Source organism: Hyla sarda, chromosome 10, assembly GCF_029499605.1.
Source record: "Hyla sarda isolate aHylSar1 chromosome 10, aHylSar1.hap1, whole genome shotgun sequence".
NCBI classification, from domain to species: domain Eukaryota; kingdom Metazoa; phylum Chordata; class Amphibia; order Anura; family Hylidae; genus Hyla; species Hyla sarda.
In genome coordinates this window covers 13,526,051-13,542,971 of record NC_079198.1, presented here as the reverse complement: position 1 = coordinate 13,542,971, position 16,921 = coordinate 13,526,051, and the positions used below count along the sequence as shown (strand labels likewise).

At 46.1% G+C, this 16,921-nt stretch overlaps 1 protein-coding gene across 2 annotated transcripts in view; it reads left to right on the top strand.

Annotated features, from left to right (window-relative positions):
- The window catches only part of LOC130293893 (DNA-directed RNA polymerase subunit beta''-like), a 32,456-nt gene that overhangs the window by 814 nt on the left and 14,721 nt on the right, over positions 1-16,921 (top strand). Inside the window, exon 2 of one of the 2 annotated variants that reach the window (XM_056543126.1) lies at positions 428-1,513. In XM_056543126.1, the coding sequence (XP_056399101.1) occupies positions 501-1,040 (540 nt within the window). In that variant the 5' untranslated portion in view covers positions 428-500 and the 3' untranslated portion in view covers positions 1,041-1,513. Of the gene's footprint in view, positions 1-427; positions 14,164-16,921 lie in introns of those variants that run through there. The other variant, XM_056543125.1, reaches the window with a different exon arrangement.

Sequence of the window (16,921 nt, the reverse complement as noted above, 5' to 3'; positions counted from 1 at the left end):
GTTCTCCCTCCCTACCCTTCTCTGTCTGTCTACCCTTCTCTGTTCTCCCTCCCTACCCCCTTCTTACCCATGTTCTATTGCTCCCCACCATGTTTTCGTACCCTTCTTTCCTTCTTCTCTTCCTTCCAGACTCCCCTTTTTATATTTATTATTCACCTTTCTATCCCATTTTACTATTTTTCTCTTCCTTCCCTTCCTTTCTAATTCTCTCCTTTTATTTTTCATCTTCCAGTCTTATCCCCCTCCCTCCTTCCCTTTTCCTATTTCATCCCTTCCCACCTCTTCTTAATCATCTTTTTCCTTATCTTACCCTTTTTTCAATTATTGTACCTTATCTCCTTTACCATTGTCTTTTTTTATCTGTACCTCAATAATATTAAAATAATATTGTGTATACACATTATAATATAATCTCATTTTATCACAGCTGATGGTACTTCTTTACTTGGCTGCGCCAATGACAATTTCTGCCTATACCTTTTGGATTTGTCAAAGAGCTCATGTCAGAATGCAACAACCATAGCTACAAGCACGTCTGCTACAACTACAAGTACAACCTTAACTACAATGAGGTCTACTGCATCTACAAGTACAACAACCACAGCTACAAGCACTTCTTCTACAACTACAACAAGCTCAACTACAAGCACTTCTTCTACAACTACAACAAGCTCAACTACAAGCACTTCTCCTCCTACTACTACAACAAGCTCAACTACAAGCACTTCTCCTACAACTACAAGCTCAACTACAAGCACTTCTCCTACAACTACAACAAGCTCAACTACAAGCACTTCTCCTACAACTACAACAAGCTCAACTACAAGCACTTCTCCTCCTACTACTACAACAAGCTCAACTACAAGCACTTCTCCTCCTACTACTACAACAAGCTCAACTACAAGCACTTCTACAACTACAACAAGCTCAACTACAAGCACTTCTCCTTCAACAACCTCAACTACGAGCACTTTTCCTACAACTACAACAAGCTCAACTACAAGCACTTCTTCTACAACGGGCTCAACTACAAACACTGAAACTACAACTGAAGCTGAAACTGCAAGTACAACCACAACAACAATCAGTTCTACCAGTCCGAATAAGTGGCCATCTACTCTGTATTCTAATGGCCTCTTCTTACTATTTGGGCTATTTTCTGTGTATGTATCTGATAGAATTGTTAACTTATATATGTAAGATAAAAGAAAAGAAAAAATGTATTCCAATAACAATTAATCCTTCAGCATCCCACATGGGTGAGCAGTATAAATCTTTAGTAATAGAACATAATTAAACATTTCTTATCAATCTATAGTGAGAAATAGGTGAAGTGTTACTTATTATCTATAGTAAAATTAAATAGGTTCTCCGGTGGAAAGCAAATGTCTTCAAATCAACTGGTGTCAGAAAGTTAAACAGATTTGTAAATGACTTCTATTTAATAATCTTAATCCTTCCAATACTTATCAGCTGCTGTATGCACAAGATAAAGTTGTATAGTTCTTTTTAGTCTGACCACAGGGCTCTCTGCTGCCACCTCTGTCCATGTCAGGAACTGTCCAGAGCAGGAGAGGTTTGCTAAAGGGATTTGCTCCTACTCTGGACAGTTCCTGACACGGACAGAGGTGGGGTAGTGAAGGGGTTAAATCTAATACTGTTTTTAAAGGGGTTAAACAGATTTAGAAAAATAAGTTGTCCAGAAATTTTGGTCATGGTCCCCCCCGAAACAGCTCAATTCTTGTCTCTTCCTGTTTCTAGGCAAATAGTAGAACATTTTTTATTATTTACAACAAACTTTAAGTTCTTTTTGCTCTATAGTTGGTTATTTCCTCTTGGTTAAATATTATGTTTCTGGTCTTGTGAGACTTCATATGACTTATGAGAAATGTTTTCTTTCTACTCTAAATGCAAAAATAAATGGAAAACTGGATTCCAATTTTTGAAGAATAAACTGTATTTGTTTTGAAAATATCTGCATACATTCACTTATAAACCATATGTACATATACATTGATAAGTCATAACATTGAACATTGAAGTCCTGGAAGTTGATTTGTCTTGTCGGGTGTTCGTTTTATGTAGTGGTTAGTACCTACCAATACCGGACTGAGGAAGGACAACTAGAGAACCAATGGCTGGGTCCTGGGTAGAGATGGAAAAAAAATAGCTAAAAGTTTTTTCCCCCAAAAAAAATGCAGTACCAGAATAAGTTGTTTTATAATAATAAATAATTTGTTTATAACATGGTCTTCAAACTATAGATTATTTAGACCTTCATGAAAGACATTTGAGAATCCTTACACGTTCTCCAGTCTCACCTAAAGACCAGCAAATCCTGGAATACAATTCAGATATTGAGAATGCAATTTTTAAAGAAGAGCAATATGCACTTCTGTCTCTAGGGGGCGCTGCAGGGAAAAAGGTTTTATTTCAGTTTGGTTGCGGCTGGGCTCCATCACATTTGCTCATTTGTCCATACTATTAAAATATAATGTTTAGGATCCCGCGCAGTAAATAGCGTAAACGTAAAAAAAAAAAAAAAACATTTTATAAAATAAAAGACAAAAATGCATATTTTTGGTCAAATCATATATTAGAAAACAAAAAATAATAAAAAGCGATAAAAAAAATTCCATGAAAACGACCACAATCACAACGCAAAAAAAAAATGAGCCCTCATGCAGCACCATATGGGGACAAATTAAAAAGTTTTAGGGGTCACACAATTTTAGTCATATTTATTTTGTTATAAAAAAATGTATTTTGTTTTTTAAAAATAGATAAACTATATAAAGTGGGTATCATTTTGATCGGATTGACCTACAAAATACAGAGAACATGTCAGTTTTAGCATAAAGTGCACTAGTTAAAAACCAAAAAAAACACCCGAAAATTAGCAAAAATTTAGTTTTTCATATCGATTTCTCTCCAACAATATTTTTTTTTTGTTCCGCAGTACATTTTAGGGTAGAATCAAACATTTCAAAGTACAATTGGTTGTGCAAAAAAAATAAAAAATAAAAAACAAGCTCTCATTTAGGTTATGCATCCTAAAGTTAAGAGTTATAACTCTTAAAAGGCAAGGAAGAAAAAAAAAATTTTAATTAAAAAAGAAAAGGCCAGAATGGGCTCTGTCCTTGAGGGGTAAACCAACTTTACACCAACTTTATTAGTGGATGCACACATAGCACCAACATGCAGAGACCAAGTCTCACCACCAACCTACATACCCTGCATTACCATAGACAATTTGTCATCCCACAACCTCAGCAGCTAGGACTATATGATCCGCATTCAGCTCTGACATTGGCTTATGGGGGGGACTGGTCATCAAGTTAAAGGGGTACTCTGGCGCTAAGACATCTTATCCCCTATCCAAAGGATAGGGGATAAGATGCCTGATCGCCGGGGGCCGGCCGCTGGGGACCCCCGTGATCTTGCACGCAGCACCCCACTAAAATCAGTCCCCAGAGCATGTTCGCTCCGGGTCTGATTACTGGGGCTCCGCTGTTACGCCCTCTCCCATAGGCTTGCATTGAGGGGGCGGAGCGTGACATCACACGGGGCGAAGCCGTGACGTCACAATGCTTCGGCCCCGTGATCGTCAGTAATCAGACCCGGAGCGAACATGTGACGTCACGGCTCCACCCCCGTGTGACGTCATGGCTCCACCCTGTGTGATGTCATGCTCCGCCCCCTCAATGCAAGCCTATGGGAGGGGGCGAGACAGCTGTCACGCCCCTTCCCATAGGCTTGCATTGAGGGGGCAGAGCGTGATGTCACACGGGGGAAGAGCCTTGAAATCACAATGCTATGGCCCCGTGATCGACAGTAATCAGACCCGGAGCGAACATGCTCCAGGGGCTGATTTAAGTGGGGTGCTGCGTGCAAGATCACGGGGGTCCCCAGCGGCGGGAGCCCCGCGATCAGGTATATTATCTCCTATCCTTTGGATAGGGGATAAGATGTCTTAGCGCTGGAGTACCCCTTTAAGGAAAATGTGTGGAAAATACGGGCGGACATTCCTCACATGTGCTCATTTCGGTGGCACTAGGACCATTCGGAAATGCCCCATCTTAATAGACAGCAATGCATCTCCAAGCGGAATCCGCAGAAACATTGCACGGTTCAATGTTTCTGCCGATGCCGGAATTGGGATGTTTCTGCCGCGAAAATTCCGCCATGTGCACAGCAAAATCCCATTGAAATCAAATTCCGCTACACGAACATAGCCTTGGAGCCTTTTCTTGGTGTAGAAAAGTTGCAGAAATGCCTCTGTTGCGCAAATTTTTTTTGGCTTTTAGTGAGCAACTTCCACTGTGCAACTTTTCATAAACCTCCCCCTATATCTGTTCAGCATGTTTATAACTTGTCCCCTGGTCTTTCAGGTCGCACATGCTCGGTAGCAGCACTAGAAGTTATAACCTACCACGGCAGGTGATGGGGAACTAATGTATGAGGCTCAGCAGTAAGGAGGGCACAATATGAGTTTTCTTTTAGACAGTTGCCCGTAGAAACCAATCAGAACTCTGCTTTCACTTCTTTAAACTGCTCTGATAGATTGATGGCTGAGCTGTGATTTGTTGCTATGGGCAACGAAGGCAGGTTTTTCTGTTCGGGCCTATTTACACACACAGGACCTGCTGCAGATTTGAAGCCATGTTTGTTCATTTAGCTACATTGGGGGAGATTTATCAAAACCTGTCAAGAGGAAAAGTTGCTGAGTTGCTCATAGCGACCAATCAGATCGCTTCTTTCATTTTTCAGAGGCCTATTCAAAAATGAAAGAAGCGATCTGATTGGTTGCTATGGGCAACTCAGCAACTTTTGATTTGATAAACCTCCACCCTTGATATCTGCAAGAAATCCTGTTATATGTGAATATACCCTAGGAGTAGGGTCCCACGTAGCGCTCATGCAGCGTAGTTAGTGTGGTGTCCCGGTACAGGACCTCGTCCTGTCTCTTGTGTTAAGTCCCCTCAGCTAGAGCTCCTCCATCTCTACAGGGCTCTCCTGCAGGGCTTGCCCCTTGGTTGCCTCATATAATTGAATTTACATGTCTATTATTTAATGTATAGGTAAAATAAATGTATAGGACCTTCCCAGGTCATGTGATCTTCCGTTGGGAATGAACATATGTTTAAGAACCTTTCTGGGTCATGTGATGTACCCAGAGTTCACTGGGTTATGGACCTACAGGTTTGCTGGCCAATGAGCTTAGTCCAGCCCCCTATTATATCAAGGGCTGTAGCCACTAAATTCCCTCTCTTATCTTCCGGATCCAAAGCAAGCACATTCAGCACATCTAAATTCATTGCATCTAGGCCAAAGCCTAAAGGATCAGCAGCCACTAAAACCATAAGTTATAAAGCTCAACGTACAAATCCTGTGTGACTACTATTCCACTCAAATCTTATAATTAGTAGCACAGTGGCCTGCATAAAGCTCATTATTATCAGTCCCAGCAAAGCCTGTGAGGAACCTGCATCCCGGTTGCCTCAGGAGAAACTGTATAATTGTAAAGACCGTTGCATGAAAGTTCAAGTAAAAGTTTTCAGTTATCTCATAAATCCTGCTGTGAACATGACTAGGGGAGAGTAGAGTCACGCTACCCTTGCACCTCAACCACCCCCTTTTACTTACCCCCCTTTCCCTCCAATAACCACAGACTCTTTGTATGGTGCAAAGGCCACAGCAGACCAACCGTTTTATTAACAAATAACAATAAATAACATCATTAGTCTTTATGTAATAAATAACAACAAAGTTAAATAACATTCCAAACACCTGATACAGGGTTAACATAACCTCCCCTCCAAAAATAACTAACCCTCCCCATTCTGGAAGGGGACCTGAAGGCAGCTTTACGTCCAAGCACTGTCTCCTACTTTGCCCTTGGTCGACCATCACCTGACCCAAGGGCACCGCCTTCGAAGACCCACTCTGTCCCTTCCGCTAGGGACCCCCATGATTAGCTGGCTCTCAACCCTGCTACCCCTGGCCATTATGACCAGGGCCTCCACCGTCCTTCCAGCCTGCCTCCAAATCCCCCTCCAGCTAATGCCGCCGTGACAGAACGAAACATACCACCCTCAAACCAAAATCCTACCCTCCCACCAACAAAACCAGCTTCCAAGGCAGGTGGGCGGGACACAGCTTCTTTCTCCCGAATGGCCCCTCCTCTTCCACTTCCTGCTTGCCCTAAGCTCCTCTCTCTCTAACTCCTCCCCCTTAACCCCTTACCATCCCTCTTTCTCTAACCACTTAACCCTATGCTCCGCTACCTACCCCCCTGTCATGTGCCCCCTCCTCTCCCATTTTGTCCATTCCGGGGGTTTTCTTTCCGTTTATTATCCCTGCCGCTTGTGGGCTGGCTGGCGGCAGGACCTCCAATACTAAGCAAACCGCACCCTGGCCTCACGACAATTAAGGGTTAATACCACCAGACCCTGTTACACCATTGCAACACCCCAGACACCACATTAGGATGCGCAAAATCTGCAGCGCAGCGGGAAGTATGCTGCGTATTGTTACGCCGAGCGCTCCGGGTCCCCGCTCCTCCCCGGAGCGCTCGCTACACTCTCCCCGCTGCAGCGCTCCGGTCAGATCCACTGACCCGGGGCGCTGCGATTCCGCTTCCAGCCGGGATGCGATTCGCGATGCGGGTAGCGCCCGCTCGCGATGCGCACCCCGGCTCCCGTACCTGACTCACTCTCCCTCGGTCCTGTCCCGGCGCGCGCGGCCCCGCTCCCTAGGGCGCGCGCGCGCCGGGTCTTTGCGATTTAAAGGGCCACTGCGCCGCTGATTGGCGCAGTGATTCCAATTAGTGTCTTCACCTGTGCACTTCCCTATATCACCTCACTTCCCCTGCACTTCCTTGCCGGATCTTGTTGCCATTGTGCCAGTGAAAGCGTTTCCTTGTGTGTTCCTAGCCTGTGTTCCAGACCTCCTGCCGTTGCCCCTGACTACGATCCTTGCTGCCTGCCCCGACCTTCTGCTACGTCCGACCTTGCTTCTGTCTACTCCCTTGTACCGCGCCTATCTTCAGCAGCCTGAGAGGTGAGCCGTTGCTAGTGGATACGACCTGGTCACTACCGCCGCAGCAAGACCATCCCGCTTTGCGGCGGGCTCTGGTGAAAACCAGTAGTGACTTAGAACCGGTCCACTAGCACGGTCCACGCCAATCCCTCTCTGGCACAGAGGATCCACTACCTGCCAGCCGGCATCGTGACAGTAGATCCGGCCATGGATCCCGCTGAAGTTCCTCTGCCAGTTGTCGCTGACCTCACCACGGTGGTCGCCCAGCAGTCACAACAGATAGCGCAACAAGGCCAACAGCTGTCTCAACTGACCGTTATGCTACAGCAGTTACTACCACAGCTTCAGCAGTCATCTCCTCCGCCAGCTCCTGCACCTCCTCCGCAGCGAGTGGCCGCTCCTGGTCTACGCCTATCCTTGCCGGATAAATTTGATGGGGACTCTAAGTTTTGCCGTGGCTTTCTTTCCCAATGTTCCCTGCATCTGGAGATGATGTCGGACCTGTTTCCCACTGAAAGGTCTAAGGTGGCTTTCGTAGTCAGCCTTCTGTCTGGAAAAGCCCTGTCTTGGGCCACACCGCTCTGGGACCGCAATGACCCCGTCACTGCCTCCGTACACTCCTTCTTCTCGGAAATCCGAAGTGTCTTTGAGGAACCTGCCCGAGCCTCTTCTGCTGAGACTGCCCTGTTGAACCTGGTCCAGGGTAATTCTTCCGTTGGCGAGTATGCCGTACAATTCCGTACTCTTGCTTCAGAATTATCCTGGAACAATGAGGCCCTCTGCGCGACCTTTAAAAAAGGCCTATCCAGCAACATTAAAGATGTTCTGGCCGCACGAGAAATGCCTGCTGATCTTCATGAACTTATTCACCTAGCCACTCGCATTGACATGCGTTTTTCCGAAAGGCGTCAGGAGCTCCGCCAAGATATGGACTCTGTTCGCACGAGGCGTTTCTTCTCCTCGGCTCCTCTCTCCTCTGGTCCCCTGCAATCTGTTCCTGTGCCTCCCGCCGTGGAGGCTATGCAGGTCGACCGGTCTCGCCTGACACCTCAAGAGAGGACACGACGCCGCATGGAGAACCTCTGCCTGTACTGTGCTAGTACCGAACACTTCCTGAGGGATTGTCCTATCCGTCCTCCCCGCCTGGAAAGACGTACGCTGACTCCGCACAAAGGTGAGACAATCCTTGATGTCTACTCTGCTTCTCCACGTCTTACTGTGCCTGTGCGGATGTCTGCCTCTGCCTTCTCCTTCTCTACTGTGGCCTTCTTGGACTCTGGATCTGCAGGAAATTTTATTTTGGCCTCTCTCGTCAACAGGTTCAACATCCCAGTGACCAGTCTCGCCAGACCCCTTTACATCAATTGTGTAAACAATGAAAGATTGGACTGTACCATACGTTTCCGCACGGAGCCCCTTCTAATGAGCATTGGATCTCATCACGAGAGGATTGAACTTTTGGTCCTCCCCAATTGCACCTCGGAAATTCTCCTTGGACTTCCCTGGCTTCAACTTCATTCCCCAACCCTGGATTGGTCCACTGGGGAGATCAAGAGTTGGGGGCCCTCTTGTTCCAAGGACTGTCTAAAACCGGTTCCCAGTAACCCTTGCCGTGACTCTGTGGTTCCTCCAGTAACCGGTCTCCCTAAGGCCTATATGGACTTCGCGGATGTTTTCTGCAAAAAACAAGCGGAGACTCTACCTCCTCACAGGCCTTATGATTGTCCTATCGACCTCCTCCCGGGCACTACTCCACCCCGGGGCAGAATTTATCCTCTCTCTGCCCCAGAGACTCTTGCCATGTCTGAATACGTCCAGGAAAATTTAAAAAAGGGCTTTATCCGTAAATCCTCCTCTCCTGCCGGAGCCGGATTTTTCTTTGTGTCCAAAAAAGATGGCTCCCTACGTCCTTGCATTGACTACCGCGGTCTTAATAAAATCACGGTTAAGAACCGCTACCCCCTACCCCTCATCTCTGAACTCTTTGATCGCCTCCAAGGTGCCCACATCTTTACTAAATTGGACTTAAGAGGCGCCTATAACCTCATCCGCATCAGAGAGGGGGATGAGTGGAAAACAGCATTTAACACCAGAGATGGACACTTTGAGTATCTGGTCATGCCCTTTGGCCTGTGCAACGCCCCTGCTGTCTTCCAAGACTTTGTTAATGAAATTTTTCGTGATCTGTTATACTCCTGTGTTGTTGTATATCTGGATGATATCCTAATTTTTTCGGCCAATCTAGAAGAACACCGCCAGCATGTCCGTATGGTTCTTCAGAGACTTCGTGACAATCAACTCTATGCTAAAATTGAGAAATGTCTGTTTGAATGCCAATCTCTTCCTTTTCTAGGATATTTGGTCTCTGGCCAGGGACTACAAATGGATCCAGACAAACTCTCTGCCGTCTTAGATTGGCCACGCCCCTCCGGACTCCGTGCTATCCAACGCTTTTTGGGGTTCGCCAATTATTACAGGCAATTTATTCCACATTTTTCTACCCTTGTGGCTCCTATCGTGGCTTTAACCAAAAAAAATGCCGATCCCAAGTCCTGGCCTCCTCAAGCGGAAGACGCCTTTAAACGACTCAAGTCTGCCTTTTCTTCGGCTCCCGTGCTCTCCAGACCTGACCCTTCCAAACCCTTCCTACTGGAGGTTGATGCCTCCTCAGTGGGAGCTGGAGCTGTTCTTCTACAGAAAAATTCTTCCGGGCATGCCGTCACTTGTGGTTTTTTTTCTAGGACCTTCTCTCCGGCGGAGAGGAACTACTCCATCGGGGATCGAGAGCTTCTAGCCATTAAATTAGCACTTGAGGAATGGAGGCATCTGCTGGAGGGATCAAGATTTCCAGTTATTATTTACACCGACCACAAGAACCTCTCCTACCTCCAGTCTGCCCAACGGCTGAATCCTCGCCAGGCCCGGTGGTCTCTGTTCTTTGCCCGGTTTAATTTTGAGATTCACTTTCGTCCTGCCGATAAGAACATTAGGGCCGATGCTCTCTCTCGTTCCTCGGATGCCTCAGAAGTTGAACTCTCTCCGCAACACATCATTCCACCTGACTGCCTGATCTCCACTTCTCCTGCCTTCATCAGGCAAACTCCTCCAGGAAAGACCTTTGTTTCTCCACGCCAACGCCTCGGAATCCTCAAATGGGGTCACTCCTCCCATCTCGCAGGTCATGTGGGCATCAAGAAATCTCTGCAACTCATCTCCCGCTTCTATTGGTGGCCGACTCTGGAGACGGATGTTGTGGACTTTGTGCTAGCCTGCACTATCTGTGCCCGGGATAAGACTCCTCGCCAGAAGCCCGCTGGTTTTCTTCATCCCCTGCCTGTCCCCGAACAGCCTTGGTCTCTGATTGGTATGGATTTTATTACTGATTTACCCCCTTCCCGTGGCAACACTGTTATTTGGGTGGTCGTTGATCGATTCTCCAAAATGGCACATTTCATCCCTCTTCCTGGTCTTCCTTCAGCGCCTCAGTTGGCTAAACAATTTTTTGTACACATTTTTCGTCTTCACGGGTTGCCTACGCAGATCGTCTCGGATAGAGGTGTCCAATTCGTGTCTAAATTCTGGAGGGCTCTCTGTAAACAACTCAAGATTAAATTAAAATTTTCTTCTGCATATCATCCCCAGTCCAATGGACAAGTAGAAAGAATTAACCAGGTCTTGGGTGATTATTTGCGACATTTTGTTTCCTCCCGCCAGGATGACTGGGCAGATCTCCTTCCATGGGCCGAATTCTCGTATAACTTCAGAGTCTCTGAATCTTCCTCCAAATCCCCATTTTTCGTGGTGTACGGCCGTCACCCTCTTCCCCCCCTCCCTACCCCCTTGCCCTCTGGTCTACCCGCTGTGGATGAAATTTCTCGTGATCTTTCCATCATATGGAGAGAGACCCAAAATTCTCTCTTACAGGCTTCATCACGCATGAAGAAGTTCGCAGATAAGAAAAGAAGAGCTCCTCCCGTTTTTTCCCCTGGAGACAAGGTATGGCTCTCCGCTAAATATGTCCGCTTCCGTGTCCCTAGCTACAAGTTGGGACCACGCTATCTTGGTCCTTTCAAAGTTTTGTGTCAAATTAATCCTGTCTCTTACAAACTTCTTCTTCCTCCTTCTCTTCGTATCCCTAATGCCTTTCACGTCTCTCTTCTTAAACCACTCATCCTCAACCGTTTTTCTCCCAAATCTGTTCCTCCCACTCCTGTTTCCGGCTCCTCGGACATCTTCTCTGTCAAAGAGATCTTAGCCTCTAAAAAGGTCAGAGGGAAAACTTTTTTTTTAGTGGACTGGGAGGGTTGTGGTCCTGAAGAGAGATCCTGGGAACCTGAGGACAACATCCTAGACAAAAGTCTGCTCCTCAGGTTCTCAGGCTCTAAGAAGAGGGGGAGACCCAAGGGGGGGGGTACTGTTACGCCGAGCGCTCCGGGTCCCCGCTCCTCCCCGGAGCGCTCGCTACACTCTCCCCGCTGCAGCGCTCCGGTCAGATCCACTGACCCGGGGCGCTGCGATTCCGCTTCCAGCCGGGATGCGATTCGCGATGCGGGTAGCGCCCGCTCGCGATGCGCACCCCGGCTCCCGTACCTGACTCGCTCTCCCTCGGTCCTGTCCCGGCGCGCGCGGCCCCGCTCCCTAGGGCGCGCGCGCGCCGGGTCTTTGCGATTTAAAGGGCCACTGCGCCGCTGATTGGCGCAGTGATTCCAATTAGTGTCTTCACCTGTGCACTTCCCTATATCACCTCACTTCCCCTGCACTTCCTTGCCGGATCTTGTTGCCATTGTGCCAGTGAAAGCGTTTCCTTGTGTGTTCCTAGCCTGTGTTCCAGACCTCCTGCCGTTGCCCCTGACTACGATCCTTGCTGCCTGCCCCGACCTTCTGCTACGTCCGACCTTGCTTCTGTCTACTCCCTTGTACCGCGCCTATCTTCAGCAGCCTGAGAGGTGAGCCGTTGCTAGTGGATACGACCTGGTCACTACCGCCGCAGCAAGACCATCCCGCTTTGCGGCGGGCTCTGGTGAAAACCAGTAGTGACTTAGAACCGGTCCACTAGCACGGTCCACGCCAATCCCTCTCTGGCACAGAGGATCCACTACCTGCCAGCCGGCATCGTGACACGTATTCTACGATACCCGGCAGCAGCCCTATGTGTTCTGTGAAGTTTGGAGTCTGACCGCGTGGACCATAGGGATCGGAAATGTCCACGCGATCCTAGCGCCAACTGAATCGGCGCTGGTTGATCAGAATTTTTCCCGGGCGGAGATTCCATTCTTGTGTGAACCTGGATTTAGGGTCAGTTCAAATGTGCGTATTTTGACGCGGGTTTTCTACTGCTTGTCTTCTATTGGAAAGTCAATGATGAAATAAGCAGCAGAGAATATGGAGCAAAATATGCATGTATAATAGTTTTGCAACAGCTGGGGGCACCCTAGTTGGGAAACACTCTAATGAGCAATATGGTCTATGCAGTGTTTTCCAACAAGGGGGCCTCCAGCTGTTGCAAAACTACAACTCCCGGCATGCCTGGACAGCCAAAGGCTGTCCAGGCATGCCGGGAGTTGTAGTTTTGCAACAGCTGGAGGCACCCTGGTTCGGAAACACTGGTCTAATGAATAACAAAATGAGTCATGGTGTGGAGGGGCGGCCACATACTTGTTGTAAGAATAACAGTACCTACTGAGGACTAAGAACAATGACGTACGAAGACCCACCCTTGGGTACAATGTCTATTACTAGTCATTACGTTCTTCTGGTGTCGCCCTCTCCGGTCTACGTCTCAGTCCACGGAGAAGTAAGAGTCTTAAAGGAATACTAACCTCAATAGAGCCACACATCTATAGGTAGCTGCAGAACTGACAACTCCACCATAGGCTCGAGTGTTATCATTGAAATTTTCCTTCTATTTAAAGCAGAACTCCAGCCCAAATTAACTTATCCTCTATCCACAGGATAGGGGATAAGTAGCTGATCGTGGGGGGGGGGGGGGGGGGGGGACCCGGAATGGGACCAAGACCGGGCTCTCAGTGAGGAATGCGTGCGGTAGACGGCACATGCTCTATACATTTCTATGGGAGCGCCGAAGAGACCCAAGTACAGTACTCGGGCATCATTGGCGCTCCCATAGAAATGAATGGGACATGTGTTGTCTACCGGTAGACTCCTCATTGAGAGAGTAGGGGTCCTGTCCCAGAGATCGCAGGGGGTCCCAGTGGTCTGACCCCTCCCCGCAATCAGCTACTTATCCCCTATCCTGTATTTAAGTTAATTTGGGCCGGAGTTCTCCTTCAACATAGCCAATCCTTTTCCTATATAGATATCAGATGTCAGATAAAGAAAGCTGTAAAAAAAAAAAAAAAAAAAAAACTAAATTATATACAGTATATATATATATATATATATATATATATATATGTATATATATAATAAAAATAAACATTCTAAAATTTTCCATTATGGCCAGAGTATTAAAGGGGTACTCCGGTGGAAAAAAAACATTTTTCAAATCAACTGGCACCAGAAAGTTTAACAGATTGGTAAATTACTTCTATTAAAAAACCTTAATGCTTCCAGTACTTATCAGCTGCTGTATACTGCAGATGAAGTTGTATAGTTCTTTTCTGTCTGACCACAGTGCTCTCTGCTGACACCTCTGTCCATGTCAGGAACTGTCCAGAGCAGGAGAGGTTTGCTATGGGGATTTGCTCCTGCTCTGGACAGTTCCTGACATGATTGATATCTGAATATAGAGACATGTGATGTGCACAGGTGAAAATATTTTAGCAATTTTCCCGCAAAACAACATAATACATTTTCAGAACTCAGCAGTGAAAGAGTTAAACATGACAGCCTGTGAGTGTCAAAAGTGAGGAATGTAACACACCAAGAGATACCTGATGTCTACACACCTTAAAATACCTGCTCTCCCCACATCTACCTCATTCTTATGCTGCGGATCACGTAAGCAGCGCCCCCCTGGGGGTGGTCCCACAGATGCTCATCTATAATACCGGTATTACTCCCTCTCACAATACACCGGGACTCCACAGACAAGAGCGCTGCTCCTCAGGATGGGATGGACAGTCACCATTGTGTTATTCCTGGCTATCTGTGTAGCCTTAGGTGAGAGTTACCTTTCCTTACACACTGTTTTGAGTCATTATATAGGTAGATAGATAGATAGATAGATATGAGATAGATAGATAGATAGATATGCGATATATACATATGAGATAGATAGATAGATATGAAATAGATAGATACATAGATGAGAGATAGATAGATAGATAGATATGAGATAGATAGATATGAGATAGATATGAGATAGATAGATAGATATGAGATAGATAGATATGAGATAGATAGATAGATATGAGATAGATAGATAATGAGATAGATAGATAATGAGATAGATAGATAGATATGCGATATATACATATGAGATAGATAGATATGAAATAGATAGATACATAGATGAGAGATAGATAGATAGATATGAGATAGATAGATATGAGATAGATATGAGATAGATAGATATGAGATAGATAGATAGATACGAGATAGATAGATATGAGATAGATAGATATGAGAGATAGATATGAGAGATAGATATGAGAGATAGAAATGAGATAGATAGATATGAGATAGATAGACATTAGATAGATTTGATCTAGATATAGATAGATAGATAATAGATAGTGTAAGGATTTCACCCTGGGGATAGCTCTGGAATCGTCCTTGACAGAGCCACAGGACACGTTTCTACTTCATTCAGCAGGAAAACGACTGTTCTTTATGCAAGTCTGGCTCTTCGTCAGCTTTATTAGACAGGTTGCAGGATAAATAACAACATAACACAGGAACAAACAAAATCCTAGACCGTCCAGTCACTAACTAAACAATCCAGCATACCCTGACTATCAACTGGAGGGCTTTTCCCTGCCAGTTAAAACATAAGTTTCCTGCAACCTTTTACTCACTGTTCACACACCGCGTTTGCAGCCTCTTGCTGTGATTACTAAGACTCCTTTGTCTTGTCCACTTCACTGTTGTAGGTGTCACTCACAGCCCTGGCTGTGTGCAACTCGCAAGGACCCCTTTCACCCCCCCCCCCCCCTTTCCTTGCCACACTGTCACAATAGATATTAGATAGTCCAAAATTCAGTCGATCAAGACATTGAGATCTAGTAGACAACCAGTTTAATGCCAAATTTGGCTCTGCTAGGTTATTATTAGTAGTACTAGTAGTAATAAAATATATGAGTTTGTAATTTGGTGCATAAGAACATTAGTATAACCTTCAGTTTTTCATTGAACTACAGGTAAACTTAAGGGGGTATTCCAGCTGATAATTGACATATCACTTTGTCATTGGTGGAAGTCTGAACCCTGGGGCTCCACTAATCCAGGGGAAGATGGGGCTGCCTGGCTCTCCCTTTCCCTGCCTACATAGAAGTTACCAATATAAGCCTATAAAATATAGGAACTATGATTTAGAACTTTACAATGCATTACTTTCTCCTACAGTGCTTCATAACTCGTTTTTCAAGTTTCCCGACCTTTCATGTCACATGATCTTGATCTGCGGAAGGATTACATTGTGTGAAAAATAAGAAACTGCATAGCTGACAATTTTTTAAGTCTGCCGTAAGATTGGGAGAGAGTCAGTTGAGCCGGCGCCCGGAACTCAAGGCGTCATAGCCCCGCCCCCTTATGATGCCATGCCCCGCCCCCTCAATGCAAGTCTATGGGAGGGGGAGTGATGGCTGTCACACCCCCTCCCATAGACTTGCATTGAGGGGGAAGGGTGCGACGTCATGATGGGGCGTGGCTATGATGTCACGAGCTCCCTGCGCCAGCTCCATTGTTTGGAACAGTGTGTTCCAAACGCTGAGCAGCAGAGTACCCCTTTAACTACAAGATCCAATAGCCAAAACCTCTATATATATATATATATATATATATATATATATATATATATATATATATCTAAGGCTTATGAAGATGAAATAACACTCAACAGACTTTGTGAGTGTCACCTTATAAGTGCCATTCTGACCTGCGGCTATCTAACATGGACTTAAATGCATGTGTCATAAAATAAATATTTATATATACATACATGCGGTATAGAGTAAAGAAATGACCCTCTGCTACACTGTAGAGTAGTGAGTCTACAGCCTGATAACAGTATTTAAAGGAGATATCCAGTGGTGAAAAACTTATCCCCTATCCTAAGGATTGGGGATAAGTTTGAGATCTCTCTGTACGGAGCCCCGGCTCACTGGCCAGATAGCGTGTGTTGACCACCACACGAAGCGCCCCCTCAATACTGCGCTATGGCAGAGCCGGAGAGTGCTGAAGGCAGCGCTCCGGCTGTATCATAGAGTTGTATTGAGGGGGCGTGTCAACCGCCGCTTTGTGCGGTGGTCAACACGCCCCCTTCCCGCGGGCTGCCGGGGCCTCGTACAGGAGATCACGGGGGGCCCTAGTGGTTGGACCCCCCGCGATCTGAAACTTGGGGTGAATAACATATCCCCTATCCTAAGGATAGGGGATATCTCCTTTAATGTTGTGTCCCATCAAAGTAACTCAATACACAGCCATTAATGTCTAAACCTGTTCCGAGTAGAACCTGTTCCGAGTAGACCATGCTACAGCCCAGTTTCAGGGTCTTCACAATCTCCTTATAGCCTAGGCCATCTTTATGTAGACCAACAATTATTTGTTTCAGATCCACAGAAAGTTCTTTACCCTGAGGTGTCATGTTGAACTTCCAGTGACCAGTATTAGAGAGTGTGAGAGCAATAACACCAAATTTAAGACACCTGCTCCGTCTATACACCTGAGACCTTGTAACACTAATGAGTCACATGACACC